This window comes from Colias croceus, chromosome 19 (assembly GCF_905220415.1).
Source record: "Colias croceus chromosome 19, ilColCroc2.1".
NCBI lineage: Eukaryota > Metazoa > Arthropoda > Insecta > Lepidoptera > Pieridae > Colias > Colias croceus.
The window spans coordinates 6,908,563-6,929,079 of NC_059555.1; the positions used below are offsets into that span (position 1 = coordinate 6,908,563).

Sequence of the window (20,517 nt, forward strand, 5' to 3'; positions counted from 1 at the left end):
AAGGAAGACACGGGAAGTTGTTTAAATGTAACGTTCAACGACTTGACTGAAAGTCATAGCATAGTCGTTGGTTAGGATAAGACGATGGGTTAGTTTAGGTTCGTTGCATTTTTACAGTAATAGTAGCCGCGCTTCGGCCTAATCCTTCAATTAAGTGTCGTCATTCAATGAACGCGCTAGTCATTCAATCAAATAGCAGATTCAAACAGACACGGCGACAGTATATCACAGTTATATTAAGAGGATAGTAATGAGTAAAGCTGGTTTCTTAAGACTAACAGAATAAAAAATGCATATTTAACTAAATTAATTATAATAAGAGCTGATTTCACAATCCTTGGTTAAATAATAAAATAATAATAAAAATTCTTTATTGACAAAAGATGACAGCTTACGGGTGACATTTTAATATTATTATCGTGTACGGTATAATACTTTTAAAGTTTTAACCAAGGATTGAAAAAACGGCCATTAAACAACTAATCAATAGCCAATTGTCTGAAAGAGCCATCAATGCCAAACAGTTCGTCGTAGTTGGTCGGTTTGCCAACACGGAGTTTCTCGTTCACAACTAACGCATCTTGCGCTTTGAACCATTCGCGGTATTCGATCAGTTTTTGGGTCCATTTCTCTATTTATTGGAATAAATATAAAGTAAATAATAGTTTAATAATTAGTATGTTAATAATATAATTAATGATAGATTGGTAGTTTAAATAAGATTGGAATGGAACTTTAAACTAAAGAAAGAAACATTTGAATATCTGTTGTTTTAAAAAAATTGCTAATGAAGAAAAATAAGGAACTATAATTCATATAACAAGACTTTTATAGAACAAATTACAAAAGTATTATTATTACATTAGGAATGTTTTTATAAAAAAAAATATAAGAGTAGTACCACAGATTACCAATTAGTTACTACGAAGGGTAGAACTTCAACATCAAACATATAAAAAGTAGAGTCATAATAAAAAGTGATATTACCTTGTAAGGAGTCCATGCTTTCACATTTACCACCATATTCAACTGGCATCATCTCTTGTGGAATGTACTTGTATAAGTCCTTGATATCTTTGTGAATGAAAATCTGAAATAAAGAAGAAGCATTTATTTTAAAACCACCCTTTTAAGATTATAAGCGCCTGGTGCATTGTTATGAATTTCGAGCAAGCAATGTAAACAAAATATTTTCCAACCCCTTCCTTTCATGCCAACCTGGTGCATTGTTTTGAATTTTAATCCGACATTGCGGAGATTTTTATAAAATATTTCTTTCCGGGGTAAAAAAGTTTACCTACCTTGTTAATTTTATGTCAATCTGTGGTACCTATTGTTTATCATTAATTCCAGGATTTTATAGAGGTTAATTTTAAGGTACATATTAATTATTTAAAAACATAAATTATAAAGAATACACTTGTATTCGAAATACTTCCAAAAATTAACTCTCATTGAAAACTAATATTAAAAGTAATCACTACATAGTATAAAACAAAGTCGCTTTCTCTGTCCCTATGTCCCTTTGTATGATTAAATCTTTAAAACTACGCAACGGATTTTGATGCGGTTTTTTTTAATAGATAGAGTGATTCAAGAGGAAGGTTTTAGTATATAACTAGTGGTCCGCCCCGGCTTCGCCCGTGGTACCTACGTGTTTAAACTATCCTATCTCTCAAGTTGGATCGAACTGCACATGGTGTGCGAATTTTATTATAATCGGTTTAGTGATTTAGGAGTCCATTGAGGACAAACATTGTGACACGAGATTTATATATATTAGAATTTATTAGGTTTTAGACAAAGCGGGCGAAGCCGCGGGCAGTAGTTTTAAATAAATTATAATATTATGGTTGTTTACAACACTATTTTTTCGTTCTACCATTTTCATTGTACTTTCGGTTTGTAACTTTACTGATTTTTTAGAGATCTTATGAAATCATTTTCAACTGTTCATTACATTTAAATCGATACCATAAATCTCTTTTCACTCATAAGAGCCTTATACATTGTTTTGCATTTCGAAGCAAAATGTAAACAATATTTTCCCAATATACAAAAACACTCTTTCCAGTGATATTATCCTGGTACAATGTTTTGGGTTACGGGGTTGTTTCGTAAACAACAGGCGGGGCTTGTGCAACTATCTCATTCTGTTTTACGTACAGCTAAATATTTCATGTTGCCCTGTTGTTTGATTGGCAACATGAACGAATTATTTTGCATTTTAAATATATTTTATTTTGCTTACAAATAAAAACATTATTATTTACTGGCTCTACTAACTACTGTACTAACTTTATTAACTTAACGTGTACCAACTTATTTTGTAACTTAAGAACCTACTACCTAAAATGAAATGTCACAGAGCTCAAAAATATTTTGTTTTCATTCTTTGTTATTTAAATGTTAACATTAAAGAGGGATTGAATATAAACGTCACTATAACAGCACTATCGAAAAATAACATAACATACTAAAATACTAATTATATTTTACATAGCAAACGTAAAATTTAATCATTAAATAAATAATCATGAAAAGCAGCGTGCATAACTTATCTATGCACTACATTGCCACGTCATTATATTACACAAAATTGCACACAAACAATTTACAAGGGAGGTTTTCCGATCTCCAATAAGAGTATGCGCGCCTGGTACTTGATGTTTTGGTTTATACTGGACTAACTTTATCCGCTGATGGCTTCCACGCCAATAATATTTATTTTTTAATGTAAAGATGGATAAGTTACACGTAAAAATTAGACAAAAATTTTGTAGATACCCAAATTAAATGAAAATAGCACACGAGGAAAATTTAATTGAACATTTTTTGATACATGAAGTAAAATGCCCAAGGGCCAAATAAAATGCCTACTACACTTTTCCTTTACTAACATATTAATTTACTTACGCGTTTCCTTATTTTCTCCTTGAGGAAAGGTTTGATAAGTGTAACGAATCTCTCCACTAACGGAGATGTGTTAATTATATGAACTTCCTTCAACTTCACTGGATAGGCTTCCTGAAAGAAATTATAAAACAAATGAGTTTTGTAATTAAAATATGCGCTAATGATTTTCATTGCTCTACAATATTCGAGTAATACTTTTCAGCGGAAGTTTTTATCCATTATCAACAATCAAAAATATGTAGGTAACATAGTAGGTATAGTAAAATAGAATAAAACATAGAAAGAAAATTGTTCCAAAGGCACAAAAAAAAAATCAATTGCATATTATGTAGGTACTTAATTTTTTCCGGTAAAAAGAAAAACGTATTCACTAATAATGGTTCAGGGATTTTCTGTGCAAAACAAATATATCGTTGTACAAGAGAACATATTATCTTATTTTGTGTGACAAATTGTGAAAAGAAAGGAAAACGTACCTGAACACAGATCATAAACTTCTTGATAATAGATGGCGACAGTTTGGCCAACAAACTGGGGCCAAGTACTGCGCCATCCAGCACATAGATGTCGCCAGCTACGCCTTCTGTTTCCTCCATGAGACGAACATCACCGATCATAAGGGCTAGTTTCAAGCTGTCAGTCACTTGTTGGGGGGATAGACTTGCGTCGAGACCTAGAAAGTAGGTACTATTTATTCAAGTAAACTTTTACAAGTGTATGATTTTTTTAAGGACACACCCGTCTCGGAATTGTACCGAGAAGAATCAGCAAACACAAGATAGAAAATCCTTCTAAAGATATTTTGTTGATTACGTAGCCAGTGATTATTTTATTTCATTCTTAATTTGATGCTACAATCCAAAATCAGGCAATTTGTAGATATCCTAAATCGTATGAATAAATTATATTTAAAAACACTGCAGAAACGGTCCCATTTTAGTGTTAGAATAATTTGTAGGTATGTTAATAAGTTATAATTATTGTTCTAACGTCTAATCGCATACAGACAATCAAACAAATCATTTGCAAATTATTCATTGAAGTAGGTACATCTACGTCTAAACTGAGAGGAAAGATTGTAATGACTTAATTCAAAACTACACCGATCAATTTGACAAAAACCCTTTACTTTTAAAGCTTCATATTTTCTTTGCATTACATTAGGGTATATTTTTCCTATCCCGGGTCAAACTGGAAGAAGCCGGGACAAGCAGCTAGTATCGTAAAGAGTTTTATTATTCTATGTGTAGAGCAAACATATTATAATCAAAAATTACCAAAAAAATCAGTTCATTTATATTAACATTATGTGTTTCAACTTTTTTCCAGCTGCTGAGTTATGTGTTTAGTATGCAGGCTGTGTTTCAATATTATGGCGATTTTATTCTAAGCTAGAGACGAGTAAATTAAATATTTAGATCACGTATAAAACCATTTATTTGTGTTGCTCTACGTGCGTGTTGATATTTTTCTTTGTTTAAATAATTTAATCAACAAAAACTTCCTAACAGTTATAACATAGTATAAAAAAACGGGAAGATGAAGAGAATTCTCTTTATAATATGGTTATATTAAGATTTACATTCACAATATTTGCTGTGACAGTAATAATATGTAAGTATTTGATATTCCCGAAAATATATATCAAATAAAAAAATAGGTTTCCGCCCGCGGCTTCGCCCACGCAGTCAAAGAAAAACCCGCATAGTTCCCGTTCCCGTTGGATTTCCGGGAATGCGTCATTTTCCCGGGATAAAAAAGGCGTGATTGAGTAACAGACAGACAGACAGAGTTACTTTCTCATTTATAATATTATAGTATGGATTAAAAGCTACCTACTAGTTAATATTCTGTGACTAAACACACACAAAGTACACTATAGTCTCTCACCTCTGCATATAGTAACCCTTCTTCCATTTGGTGTAACTCCAGGAAGTGGTGGACCCTGGCTGAAAGGAAATACATTATTATTGATTTCATTCTGCTCTTATTCTCTTATTTCGAGTCCCCCTCGTATGTGAAACCACCGGCTCCCGGCATGACAACTTTTTACCCCTGTCCGTTGAAACACCGGGAGCCGGTGAGGGTTCGAGTGTTTTGTTTTTACTATAAACAACCTCATTGTATATCTACCTTTCCTTTCTAACACATTACAAATGCTTAAAGAAGAAACAGGCCGGCTAGTGACGCCAAAACACGAGCAGCGCTAGAGAACAAAATTTAAACACGCGTCATTCAAAATTACGTCATCGCATGTGGTGACTACGTATTTTTGTTTTGGTGAAAACTTGTTCTAATCTTAAAGTGATTCGCTGAATATTAAAAGCAACGATGGATGGGTTATTAAATATTGATTATAAATACTAATTATATAATAGTTCTGTTAATTTTCACTAAAAATCGGTCTGTAACTATCAGCATGTGCAAGGTCGAACGCGTGATGGCGATTTTATTGTCGTTATATTTCAGCCAGAAATGGATAAAAAGGCAAGTTGATGTTAGATCTAAAACGTAAAACTACTTAGTTTTGGTATATTTCATAGAATAGCATTATATTTGTTTCAATAACATGAAAATATGTAGTGAAATACGCATGGGCGTAGCTCTGGCCTGGAAGGTACCTAACCAAATCTAAAAAATTAAATTATCTAACTACTGACTACAAAACTTAATATCCGCAAGAAAACTCACTTTCGAAAGTTTGCGCAAGATTGACCCGATGCGTAAACAAACGTAATCCTTTTGTTTTTCGTTTGTCTGTGTGAGTCACTATTCTAGACTACAAGCCCGCATAGGAAAAAAATATGGGTCAAATGAACCACCAGGGGACATATCTAGAACGATAGCAGAGCAAAAAATAATAAGATTCATCACTATGCCGTCACTTGTAAGCTGTCCAACTGAGTGCAGATGAGTATTGAAAAGTACAGGTAGACTCGGTAAATTTTGGTCATTTGACCATGTACGGCATTCTTAACCATCGATAGATCCATTAAAAATAATAAGAAACCGCTCAGTGCCGTACAAAAATGGTGGTCCACAAAGTCGGAATTTTTATTTAATTTCCGAGAGTTACCGGGGGTAAATTTGGTCATTTGACCATGTACGGCATCTGTGTCATACTATGCCTATACTGCTTTTAATCCATTATTCCGCAACTCCGTACAAAAATCATGGGGACAAGGGGAAAAATCGAGAGTTGTAATCCCCTCTCTTTCCCCACTCCAGGGGGTCATTTGACACAACACGAAATAAATTTATTTTTAAAGTATTTTATGCATAGATAATATTTTTTCATGTGCCGTACATTTTCGTTGGTTCAAAGGGGAAAAATCTGAAAAAGAAAAAATCCATATAACGAAATGTTTGCTTTATATTTTGATAATAAAATATAAATATACATTAATATTAAGAAGCTCGAGGTGGTTAATTATCACCTTGGAAAGTCGGAGTCAGGTGGAATGGACTCCGTTAAATTGATGAACTAATAAAGAAGCTATGAACGAAAAGATGTGAATTATATGCAATCAGCCCATGAATACAGGTAAAGTCACAAGCAAATGCTAGTAATATATACATATTCAAAATGTACAAGTAAAGCGCTTTCAAATGATACCAAACACGGCATATTTATCTTAACTTTATTTTTTTACTCTGTATGTTTTGTCCGCTAGAGGGCGCCACATTAGATTTTGTGAAACCCCATATAGCCTTTAGCTAGCTGGTCGCTGGTTATCCAGTGAACAATTCAGACGCTTCTAATGATATGTCATTTGTCGAATTCTGATAAGTAGTTTAGAAGTTACGAGGGAATAGATGAACATACATACATGACCTGTCAAAATCATAACCCTCCTTTTGCTTTGCCGTAGTTGGGTAAAAATATGTTAATGCCGTACTGTATCGAATGGCCATAAAGCACCCTTAAAATTGTAGCTTTCGTCGCTTTCATCAGCCTAAAAGATGTGGTCTGCACAAAAATGTACGGCATCGTTTTTTCCTAATTTATCTATGTTAATACTATTTAAAACAACGAATAAAGTGTAGAAAACTATTATATTTCATTAATCTACGATGTTTAAACTTTTACAAAATTTCTGTTTTTGCATTTCTCTATAACTTTTTTTAGAACGGTTTCTTTTGAACGGTAATACTATACAACAATTGAATTTTACAATATCATGTTAAAAAAAAAGTTCCCGTACAGGGTCAAATGACCTTACAGCTCTTTATATCAAGAATTCGATGAAATTAAGATGATTATTGGTATACATTTAAAAGAACAATTTTTGACGGCATTGCTTTTAATAGTACTTTTGAGTGCTAGATAATGTTTTGGAACCGAAGCCGTACTTAGTCAAATGACCCCCTGGAGTGGGGAAAGAGAGGGGATTGCAACTCTCGATTTTTTCCCCTTGTCCCCATGATTTTTGTACGGCGTTGCGGAATAATGGATTAAAAGCAGTATAGGCATAGTATGACACAGATGCCGTACATGGTCAAATGACCAAATTTACCCCCGGTAACTCTCGGAAATTAAATAAAAATTCCGACTTGGTGGACCACCATTTTTGTACGGCACTGAGCGGTTTCTTATTATTTTTAATGGATCTATCGATGGTTAAGAATGCCGTACATGGTCAAATGACCAAAATTTACCGAGTCTACCTGTACTTTTCAATTCTCATCTGCACTCAGTTGGACAGCTTACAAGTGACGGCATAGTGATGAATCTTATTATTTTTTGCTCTGCTATCGTTCTAGATATGTCCCCTGGTGGTTCATTTGACCCATATTTTTTTCCTATGCGGGCTTGTAGTCTATTCCTATGTGCAATTATTTACCTCTAATTTTACTGATTAACAAATTGTCATACGCCCAGCGCCTAAGCAGATCCATATAGCCACGATCGCAATCTTAACGGAAACTATCCACTTTAGGGCAAAAGTTATTGTCTTAGGTTGTATTATGGCTTTTTGTAGAAAGTAAAATTTTGCATCTTTTATATCCTGTAAACTCTTTTTGGAAAACTCACCGTTTACTATTTATCGCCCATTAAATGAATTGGTTTATCGTTTTTGGCTCTTAAAATATTGGATTAATCAATAAAATACATCTATCCATTTTTTAAGATCACTTTATTCTCTACAACTTTTGTTAAAAAGTTTTTTTTCTAATGCCTACAATTTTAAAGTTTTGGATTACCTATGCATATTGCATACCATATAATGCTACAAATTCAAGAAACTAATTAAAAATTATGTACTGGTAGTTCTTCAAAATTAATAGTTAATTTCCTCACCTGCAATAGTACCTAATGGACTTTTTAAATATTTTATGTTAGGTATTGTATTTCGTAAAACTGAATAATATTGAGTACATATTATAATTTATATTATTTTATATTCGGATGCAAGAATAAAATAAAAGTAAACGAAAGGAGGATATTTAGAAAAATGTGTTATAAATTAATTTTTCTATAAAAAAAAATCAAAATTTTATCAAAAATCCACTTGCATTGGATATCTCTTTTTCGTCTTCATTACATCCGTAAAAAAAAAATTTTTAGGCCGCGTCACCCGCCGAGCGCCGGCCGCCGACAAACTCAAAAAGTATGGGCACTAGAAAAGTTTAAGTATTTAGTAGTTGAACAAAAGTTGTAGAGAATGAAGTGATCTTAAAAAATTGATAAATGCATTTTATTGATTAATCCAATATTTTAAAAGTTATTAGCCAAAACGATAAACCGGTTCATTAAATGGGCCATAAATCGTACACGGTAAGTTTTACAAAAAAGTTTACAGGGTATAAAAGATGCGAAATTTTACTTCCTATAAAAAAGGCAAAATAACTTTGGCTCTAAAGTGGATAGTCTCCGAAATATCGCCCAAAAATTTTTCTTTAAGATTGCGAGCGAAGCACCACCTGGATCTATCAGCAATTTGTGTTTTTATGGTCAGTAAGTGACCCTAAACTTTAAAACAAAAACGAAATTGCATCGGAAATTTAGTGCGAGGTTAAAATATGCTTTAATTACTGGGATATGTTTACCATTTAAAATGGTTTAATTTACCATTTATATAGACATGTTTATTTATTTCATGGTAAAAAGAAATTAATACATCACATTAATGTATCTATAGAAAGATAAACTATATAATATAGTAGCCAAACCATATTTTTAGGGTTCCAAACCACAAAAAGAAAAACCGGAACCCTTATAGGATCACTTTGTTGTCCGTCTGTCTGTCAAGACCATTTTTCTCTGAAACGCATGGAGGTATCATGCTGAAATTATGAAAAAATCAAACTACTAGTCAACCCAATCAAAAAGATACAGCCGTTTTTGCTGAAAATTTTCGACATCCGCAAGGATCGCAAGGAATCAAATCCTACAGGTTTCTTCGTGTACCCAGAATTGAAATTTGAAATTTTCAATGAAATAACGTCTTATAGCGCAGATAAAGGACGAAGTGCGAACCGTTTAGGTTTTGATTCCCTTGCAAATGTCAAAATATGTGAAAATTTGCAACATAAACGGCTGTATCTTTTTGATTGCGTTGGTATATAAGTTTGATTTTTTTTACAGCTTCAAGAGACGGTAGATTTTAGTGTTCAATATTAATTTCAGCTTGATACCGCGACGCGTTCCTGAGAAAAAAATATTTTTAGATAGACAGACAGACGGACAACAAAGTGATCCAATATGAGCTTCGTTTTTTTTCTTTTAGAGGCTCGAAGCCCTAAAAATTAAACGGGATTATACCTCGGATAAAGTTGCTAGTTAAATTTTTTTTATTATTGTTGCCCCACCCTGAGCCCATGGCTAGCTACGCCCATGGAAATACGATACTACGTAGTATCACGCCGGGAGCCGGTGAGTCAACAGCTTGCGTATTTTTGGGATGAAGAATAAGAATGGATATGCCACAGGAATATTTTTGTATTCATTAAAATTTTAATTGATTGCTGACTGCTACATTACCGAAATATGACCAGAATAGATGTTTTGAATGTACGATAGTAAAAAACAAACACATCTCATAAGAGCCATACCTTGAAAATATTATGTTTTACGAAAAGCCGTATCCATTTTTTTATAGCATCCAGGTACCAAAATGAAAAATTTTTTGCTACTTTTAACAACTTATATCTTGAAATATTTCCTAGAACTGTACTGTTCTGTTGATTTGTTTTGATGCTGGAATCTATCTAAATCTTAGAAAATGTCTAAAAGTTCCCTTAGTTGCAATATTTTTTCCAAAAACTATGTTTTTAAATGTACGTAATTTTTGACCCAAATTTTTGACCCATTTTTGTTTAACTCCTACTCAAGATATATATAATATAGTGCTGCGATACTTTCGTAATACATAGTTTATAAGCTTAAGTTTCTAATAAACAAAACATCGTGTCCAAATCGGCATGCGTCATTTAAAATTAGGTTGAAATACGATACCCACTTTTGATGACTCGTTAAGTGGCGGTTTTTTTGTGACGATATTAAGATCGTGTGTTGTGTAAAAAATTTGTATGGTGGCACTTGAATTTTGTATTGTATTTTAAACCTAATGTGATAAGTTGTAGATAAAATGTTTTAGTTACTTCCAAATGTTGTTTTAATTCAAATTATAACCGAAACTTATCTAAATATCACACTACCCTCTGTTGAAAGTTCTATGTTAGCTTTGATTGAGTATTTATATAGAAATGGTTGAAAGTGAATAAAGATTATTCAATTTACAATAAGATTTATAACTTGAATTAACTTATTTCGTACTAGATACGGAGAAAATCGAGTTACAGTAAAAGTCTATCTCAAAATTTCGCTGTCTGTTGACCAACCGGCTCCCGGTTACACAGATAGGGATAATCGGGAAAATGTCATTACACATACGAGGGGATAATAAGAATATAATAAACAGTTTGACAATTATTTAAATGTAATTTGCAAAAATAAATTAAAAAGACAAGCTTTAGGATCACATGTAACTAATTAAATATGTTTGTTATTAATAACATGGCTAAGATTCTTTCTGCTTATCTAATAACTAGCTTACCGCCCGCGGCTTCGCCCGCTTTGTGCCTTGAACCTTGACAACCTTGACAGAAATTATACCTTCCTCTTGAATCACTCTATCTATTAAAACAACCGCATCAAAATCCGTTGCGTAGTTTGTAAAGATTTAAGCATACAAAGGGACATAGGTGGTACATTATAGGTACAGAGAAAGCGACTTTGTTTTATACTATATAGTGATAACATGGCTAAGATTCTTGATGCTTATGTAATAATCATGCTTGTATGAATTTTCATTTAAAATTATGTACAGTATACAAACATTTATCATTTACATTCAAGCTCAAAGTATAATCACATTCTAAAACCAAAATTGAAATCTGCAAAACATGCATAAAATAACACTGTAGTATTATTTTATGCATGTATTCCCAAGAATTCGCAACACTGCGGATATGAAAAGTTCATCTGCAAATATGTTGCAATCTGTTGCAAAACCAAGTAAGTTTGCATAGTGGTGTAAGTTGGTCCTTGACTGCTCTACCAAGGCTAAAGCAAGTTACTTGGTTTTACAAAAGTATACCCTATTGCTTACTTACGATTTATTATTTATTATATAAAACGTATGGTAAAGTAGCTTTTAAGAGGTATGATGGAGAAATGTGATGACAATTCGATGAAGTTTTGCGTAATAGTAATCTTATTGTCATTATGACTGTTCAAAGGGAGAATTTCGTACTTTCTTATGTAGTGTGTAAGGTAATATCACTATTGCTTGTGGCAAATATATCCTTATGTGTAATATCCTTACTCTAAAAACATATAAAGCTTTTTGTTAAAGCTATTTCACAAATGGAAAGGTAAGTTTTTTCTATAAAACTGTACGTTTTCCTATGTAATGTTCTTTGTATAAATTATACATATTATTATCTTTACATCTATGTAAATAAATAAATTTGTAATATTTATGCAATTATTTGGGTTATTACAAATTTATTGATTTACTTACATAGAGCTTGCACGATTTTTATAAAGTTAAAATTTTATCAAATTTTTCATAATAGGACTAAACTTTGACTTGGACAACTTTATGTTTATCTCAGAAATGGCTGATTCGAATGGATGGATTTTGCAAAGCTATAATAATTAAAACAAAATCACTGGTATTAAAAAAATATAATTTTTATGCGTAAATCGTATGAAGGAAACAAAATTAACGATAGGTATATTTATTTGATAGTTAATATAATTTCCCCATATTACAGCCTTGGATAATATAGATAATGATGAATCGTAGAAAAAACATCAATGAAAACAAACAAGCTTATAAAAAACGTAATGTACTTACATATTATGAGACCAAAATAAATAGGTATAAAATTACTTCCCATACATTACATAATATATTAACTTGTTGCATGTACGTCGTTATTTTATAATGGATGATTTATTATTGAACTAGCTTCCGCCCACGACTTTGTACGTGCATCCCCGTTTTTCCCCGTTCCCGTAAGAATATCGGGAAATCCTTTCTTAGGGGACGCCTACGTCCTAACATCTACCTGCATGCCAAATTTCAGCCCGATACGTCCAGTGGTTTGGGCTGTGCGTTGATAGATCACTATATCAGTCACCTTTGAGTTTTATATATATAGATAGGTATTGTATGTGTTATTGGAATAAACATCCGTATGCGTACTTAATAAGTTACTGTATGTACAGAGGTGTGATCATAATATTTGTATTTCTCTAAACATTTTTACATATACGGTCAGCAAAGAGAGTAAACATATTTTTGTGTGTAATAGATACAGAAGTTTGATTTGAATTGATTTTTTTATTTCATTGATTTCTCGGGTTTCAAAGTATCTTTGAATCAAATATCCAAATCGGTTTTGTGATTGAGGCGTGACGAAGAGATATATACCTATACGGACAGAGTTACTTTTGCATTTACAATATAATATTCTCTATGCCACAACGTTAGTTACCATACTCCTCCGAAATGGCTCGTCTGATTCTCATGAAATTTTTTGTGTCTATTGGGATCTCAGAATCGGCCAACATCTATTTTTAACCGACTTAAAAAAAAGGAAGAGGTCATCAATTCGGCCGGTATGTTTTTTTATGTTTGTACACCGATTACTCCGAGGTTTCTGATTCTTCTTTTGTTCGATTCGGGATGGTGTCGAATTGGTCCCATAAAAATTTTATTCGGATAGGCGCAGTAGTTTTTATTTTATTAGCATTTTTGTCTGTATTTGTAAATGTTGCAAGTTCAAGTTTGAAGTCGGTTGTTTAATTGTTTTAACGCTGTTATCACTTGTTCATATACCTAAGTGATAAGAGTAAGGCAGAACAACGTTTGCAGGGACAGCTAGTAAGAAAATAACATTAGGATATTTATATAGTTAGGATACTCACAGCTTACACTTCAGCACATCTCTCAACTGCGAGCTAGATGCATCTCTATTGGTAAAGAACTCAGGGCACGCAGCACGCATTGTAAAGTACATGTCCAGTTTGCGCTTGCATTTCTCGAGAGAAAAGCTACTGCCTCGGAGAAAGGTCATTAGGGGATTGTCCTCTGAAATAGATGCTTAGTTATTTTTTGACAACTTTGGCAAAAAATATTAAAAGTAAATCCTACTAAATATGCATGGAAATGTGATGTTTTACCGCGGTAATGAAGCTATGTTTGGAAACGAAAATCGTATCGTGAAATCGCTCCATTTCTAAGTTAAAAAAAAAAAACAAACAAACACTCTTTTGTCGCAACGGAGAGCTTTTATAATAGGATTTTGCGTCTACAGATTATATGGAAGCTAGAGTTATTTAGGCTGCCTTTTTTATCGTGGAAAAATATCCCAATGTTCTCGTCAAATCATCAATTTCATCTAACTTATATCCTCTCATACAATATTGCTGGTGAATAACCTCTATCATATAGATAGAGTAATTAATTTTTAATTACTCTATCATTAATTGTAGTTTACAATAATCTTCATATTCAAATCAATTAGGTTGAATGATTTATTATTTCAACAACACTTTGTTCATAGCGTCATTGTAATTTGTATAAACCTATAATAGTAATAGTTTATTATTTTTTATAGAAACTTCGCAACTTTGTGGTTTAACGAATGTTATTTATATGTATTTGTTACTCTATGCCGCGATTTTACGTGAGAGTTTACACATTTAGGAATTTAAGGCTTTTTAACGGATTTTAAACGCGATTTAATGTCTCTCCGTGACCACACTCGCTGTAATTTGTAGTGTTCCAAACGGGTCAAATTATATAATGAATAAATCGCGTTTAAAATCCGTCTTTAATTTTAACTCAATAATAACATACCCCATTGATCAGGCAGGTGCGGTTGCTTCCGGAGCCACTCCTTGATGATGGCCAGGTCTCTATCTCTTGTATTGACGTCTTCTTTCAACTCCACTCTTATCTTTTTCCATACTTCCCCACTTGGCTGGATCATTAGTTCCGATTTGAGCTTCATTTTTACTGAAATATAATAACTATTTTTTTATAAATAAAGTAAATAAATTCACCGATATATCAGTAAAATTGATACATATAATTTATGTAAGTACACACTGCTAATCTTTTACATTATGGTAATCGTAACTGAAAGACTTATCAAAACCACCGACCTAATAGTAATCTTTAGTTGTTTAATATGTTATTTTTTCCATTATTATTTAATGTGTACAAAATAGTTTGTAATACTAAAGCTAATATCCCGATATAAACCATTTATGACACAAAATGAGCCATAGAGCCATTGCCACCATCATTACCTCTGTAGGCAATTTGTAAACATGTAATCATCGATTAGAACTATTGTTGCACATACATAAATAAATAATTAATACGTGTACACTTAGATCATAAAGGAAGACTGTTAATAGCAGATTTAGCCTGAATTATGGCACAATATCAATAAACTAGTATGCAATACATTGGCCAAGGCCTTGACATGAAAACTTGGGTGTCTACTGTCTATTCAAAATCGAGTTTTAATTTTGAAATAGAGATTTAGGTGCTTTAATTTCTTTAGTATTTGTCGTAATGTCTATGAATAAATGGGGTGTTTAATTACATCTAGATATTAAAATCGAATAAATTATTATTGGCCAATATTTAATACAACAAATTGAAAAAATGAAAAATGAAAAATATATTTATTTAAGAACCATATGTTTTACACAGTTACAATTGTATTTATGTTGCACAAGTTACATACATTTGGCTTTATCTAGGTTTATAATAAAGGTTTACCAATAGTCAACCCAACTCGAACCCAACCCAACTTTGAACTGGTTGTTATAATAGACTCCCGATAAAATTGTGTTATTGTTGTTTTTACTCAAACTGCTTAGTCAAATAAAAGAAAATATTTAATGTTTAGAAAGCTAAATGTAGTAACATGGGCTATAGGCATGTATTTTTTATATATATATTTCGGCTCTAGTGTAGCGGAACAAGTGGTTACATTTCGCAAATACATTAATACTATACAAATATAGAGCGTTTTCTCATAACGTATACCTATTTATAGATAGATTTATCGTCCACAGATTTTCATCCCGAGTGCAGTTTAAAATACCCGTTTATGTTAGGTGCAAGGGGGTGAATGCACCCAACTGTAATGCATTTTAACCGTTATACTACTTCATCAACTAGGCGTTAAAGTTCACGATCAGAACTCTTACTTAGCCATAAATTTTTTAATAATTTGTTGTTTTTGTTTGTGAGATAAGGGTGAAAGTAAAGATCGAGAGAGGATATCTATTAACGAGCTTTTAAAATATTTTAAGTAAAGAACGAAGAATAGAAGGATTTTTTTTTAAATAATATGTATTTGAGTTTAATATTATGATTTCTTTTAGAAACAATTATTTATATCATTAGAAAAATAAATAAATTAGAACGTAAGTGACGAAGTGCTTAGAAAATAATTAGATGTGAGTGACGAAGTGCTCGCAAATGTACCTAATATTTATACCGGATATTGTAAAATTTTATAGAACGGTTCTATACAATGCCTACCATGAGTAAAGTAACCAAGGCTGCCATTTCACAAACATCGATATTAGCCAAGATATTAGCCAATATTTCCATGCGATTGACGTAAAAAGTGTCAATAACTATACAAACAATATTACGCAGAATGTTTATAGTTCACACCTTAATCCTACTTACCTTCAAAATGTAAACAGCAATTCGCAGTTCGATCATCAGTTTTAAGTTTGAAATAGCTTCCTATACCTGCTTGTTGCCAAGGAGGTTACCAGGATGTCAGCAGTAGAGCAGTATTAATACAAGCGTGGGGAAAGTGATGGCGCTATACGACCCTTATAGCCCTGTCATTTTTCCACAATGGAAAAAATACTGCTTTAAGACTGTCATCCACACTAGAAATAATACTGCTTTAAAACTTTTTTAATTGTCGATAGGAAAGCGCTTGACTACAATCTCGCCTGATATTAAGCTGAGATGTAGTCTAAGATGGTACGCGCTTTCCTAGAAGGTACCTGTTCACTCTACGCTTGAAGACTTCATGGTGATCCACCAGAGAGTAGTACCTATATAGTAACTATCTTTATCTAGGTACTTGATGAATGAATGAATGAATGAATGAAAATACTTTATTTGCACCAAAACAAGGAAACTACGAAAAAACACGAAAAAACTTGATCTGTGCCAAAGATCTCTATAGATTCCGATTGTACAAGTCTTATCGATTTAGAAGCTTGGGATACCAATTTAAGTTAAAAATAGAATTGCCAAACCTTACTTGACCTTCACATTTAATAGGTTAATAAATAATAATAATTATGTCAGTTTAATTTTCTAGTTTTGCGAAGAGACCGAAAGGCGGCGGGAACTTGTTTTTATTGTTATAAGTTTGGTTGATAATTTTTCCATATTATGTAACCCTTTACAACTATAAAATTATCTTATGTATGTTCCATCGCCTATATAATTATAATATTATTTCGCATAAGTTTGATAATAGTAAGACTTTCTAGCAATCATAATACAATTAAACTCTTAATAGGCCAATAATTTTAGACAGATATTTTTAACTGTGGCTGCAAATGTCCATTTCATTCTCGTAGAAATTTGGATATTACTTACTGTGAAATTTAAAGAGATCATTAATTGATCTATAATTTATTTAAATGTCATAGTTATATTAATTCTCGGATAAGACGTTAAGGGACTGGGACATGGCTCATGGGACTATACATGCAACAACTGCCTATTACGATGTTTGTTAAGATAAATACAATTGTTAAATGATTAATAATAATTAATATGTTAAAGAATTGAATGAATTATGGACGTGCTTCAATCTTATTATACGGAGTGTATTTTAATTGTTTTCTAAGTGATAATATAAATCTCTAAGGAGAATGATTCATTAATATGATAAGGCCTATAAAACTTAGTTTGATATTTAGGGCGTTATTAGGAATTTAAATATATTTTGGAAACAGTATTTAAATTGTGTCCTATATGGGCAAGGGATGTTTATAAATAAATAAATTATTGTAATACAGTTGTGATGATAACTTCTTACTAAAGTTTGTTTAATGAATATTAGACATTTACGATTTGTTTTTTTTAACAGTGCATTCGAGGAATTCGAGAGAATTTCGAGGATGTCGCATCGTTTTATTGTGAGTATCGTGAACGGGTTTTATAACAATATTATTCATATTTTTTTAACCAATCAATAGTTATTAGTTAGGTACGTATTAATTTACCGTTATTACATTTTCCGGAATTACCCTAATGCACTTACTTAATTTTAATTTTGTAGGTAGGTCGGAAAATAAACAATATGAACCATGGTGGAGATAAGTAAAATCTTGCTTACCTATATAACCCACCATATTATATAGGTATCATATAGTTTTAGTAACTGCTCAAATCACTACATAATATACAAAGTCGCTTTCTTTGTCTCTAATTCCCTAGGGGAGAGGGGGGCATTACGGGGACGCGGGGCACGACGGGGCCATCCACACTTACAGAAAACTATACGGTCTAGATGTGTTTTGTTTTCGCTAATAGGTAGCCAATTTGTATCTCTCTTAAGTCTGAAAGTGACCGGCGAAAGGCTGCGCACGTTTGATTTTTAATAGGAAAAACGATTTTCAACGTAATTTCATGTAATTTTGAGTGACTATGAATACGCTTATAAAATGGTAAGTGTTTATGTTGCTACTATCATGTATTTACTTTGTTATTGCAGATAAGTTATTTATTGATATGTTTTGAACAAAAATACTCTAACCCTCACTCATTTTATTTGATTTGTTATTTAAAATAATGTGAGAATTGGGGCATAACGGGGACATGGCTACGGGGTACGATGGGGTATCCCGTTATGTTAGAAAAAACGAGAACAATTTAAGACAATGAAGAAATGTTCTAATCCAAATGACCCCAAGTTAAAGAAGAACTCTAAGAAACAGAAGACCCAAAAAGACTCTTCTAAAGAGAATACCGACGAGGATACCATGTGCATGTACTGCCTTGACGGGAACCACACTATTTAAGGTCTTCGGAAGGTTGGGTGGCTTGTCAATTATGTGGACGGTGGGCTCATATATCTTGTGCTGGTGTAGATGACGACAATACAGAAGAAATCCACATGTGCTTGTATTGTGATGCAAAATAAATACGTACCCCATTCTGCCCCTACCCTGGGGCACGATGGGGTTTTCATAATAGTTTCAAAAAATTAAAATTATAACGTGATATGATTATTTACATCACCAAATTCTATGCCAAATGATAGTTTAATAAGTAACCAAAGTGTTGTGATTCATTTTAATTAATAAATACATTGCGTTGATCATGTTACTGTGTATTTTCCTTAACGTCCCCATTATGCCCCCCTCTCCCCGTCCCTATATCCCTATGTCCCTTTGTATGCTTAAATCTTTAAAACTACGCAACGGATTTTGATGCGGTTTTTTTAATACATAGATAGAGAGATTCAAGAGGAGGGTATATAATTTATTATATACCTTCATATATAATTTATTAAGTTTTAGACAAAGCGGGCGAAGCCGCGGGCGGAAAGCTAGTAATACATAATTTAATATCTTTGTTTATTTAAACACGTGTAGAGATTGAAGATAAGTTAGTATTTACAGTATGATGCACTTTAATGTTGAATTGTGTATTGTATGTGCAAGACCAGTTTATAAATACTTAGTTATACATGTTTAAGAAATATAAGATTTTAGTGATAAACTTTTTAAAAGGGGTAGGTAGGTCACGCTTACAAGTCACAACTCAAGACACTCGTAAAAATGGATTTTTTGATGTAAAATTAATATATAAATTTATAGATAGAATTAGTAGTATATAGCAAACCTAGAAATTAATTTCAATAAAAATATAATATGTGAATAGGTACATAAAGTACATACCAGAACGTAAGTTTTTATTAGACCTTTAGTTTTACTAAATGTATCTAATATTTGAACTGGTGGTGTCACGAACTTTAAAATTTAAATAATTAATAAAATATTTATTTGTAACGATATAAAAACACTAATATTAAAAAAACTAAAATAAAATAGAAATTTAGAAAATACTCACGTCAGTTACGCTCCAAAACAAAACCACAGATAAAATTGAAAATTTAAAAATGGAACGCCGTTTTTTTTTCGTCTTGTGGCACGGGCTTCGAACAACAACACGCAGCTGTTACTGACCTCGGCCCACCTCTCTCTGAGGCATATTGAGAAATTGCAGCGAACTAAAGGTGATCTTATGTACTGTTCACACGTACTATCCCACGATAGTAATAAAAAAAATATTTCGAATACGCGAAAATGTTAAAACATTGGACTTAATGAGATCTAGGTAATACATTTCATGATCAAGATATTTCATTGTTATTGTTACATTTTTGGTTATTAGATTTGATATTAATTATGTAATATGACATTTAACTAAAAATCATGTCTTTATAGAAATACGTGTAAAATAATGTCCAATATAAAATTTGTAATTATCAATTAAATAGATTTTATTATTTCTAACGAATAAAATTTTGTTTTTATTTTCAATCGAATGCTGGTTTGAAATAAAAACAAAATTTAAATTTGTACTGTCGCCAGTAACTGTAACTGTTGTAACTGTTGTTAGCATGCCAGTGATTATTCAGTTTGAATGGACATGTTCATAAGAAATTTTGTGATTTGGGAATAACACAAGGTGTGTAAACTTCGCAAGGATATTTTCCTATTATTCCTTATGTGACAAGTATTTTTTTTTTATTTAAAAATAACGCGGTCTCTCGTAGTAATTGTAATTAATATTTACCACAAAAATTAATAAATATAGGTTTTTTAACTAATTAAAATTACTTATTTTACAATGCTTTCATTTTGTGTACAATGTTTATAGAATCATATGTATGCCTATTGTTATAACTCGAAAAAAAAACATAAATTTATTTATCTGTGTCTTTTGACAACTGGCGGGAAAACATAATAAAGCGAAAATAACAGAAAATTGCTTCGTTCGGATTCAA

General features: G+C 32.0%; 1 protein-coding gene across 1 annotated transcript; it reads right to left on the reverse strand.

Moving 5' to 3' along the window:
- Positions 1 to 432: 432 nt before the first annotated feature.
- On the reverse strand, positions 433 to 19,698 carry LOC123700262 (alpha-tocopherol transfer protein-like). Its single transcript, XM_045647431.1, has 8 exons — positions 19,578 to 19,698; positions 14,295 to 14,453; positions 13,361 to 13,523; positions 4,807 to 4,865; positions 3,393 to 3,589; positions 2,917 to 3,027; positions 988 to 1,090; positions 433 to 631 (listed from the first exon to the last, which is right to left on the reverse strand). The coding sequence occupies exons 2-8, from the start codon at positions 14,446 to 14,448 to the stop codon at positions 480 to 482; spliced, it is 939 nt and encodes a 312-aa protein (XP_045503387.1). The 5' UTR covers positions 14,449 to 14,453; positions 19,578 to 19,698; the 3' UTR covers positions 433 to 479.
- Positions 19,699 to 20,517: the final 819 nt, after the last annotated feature.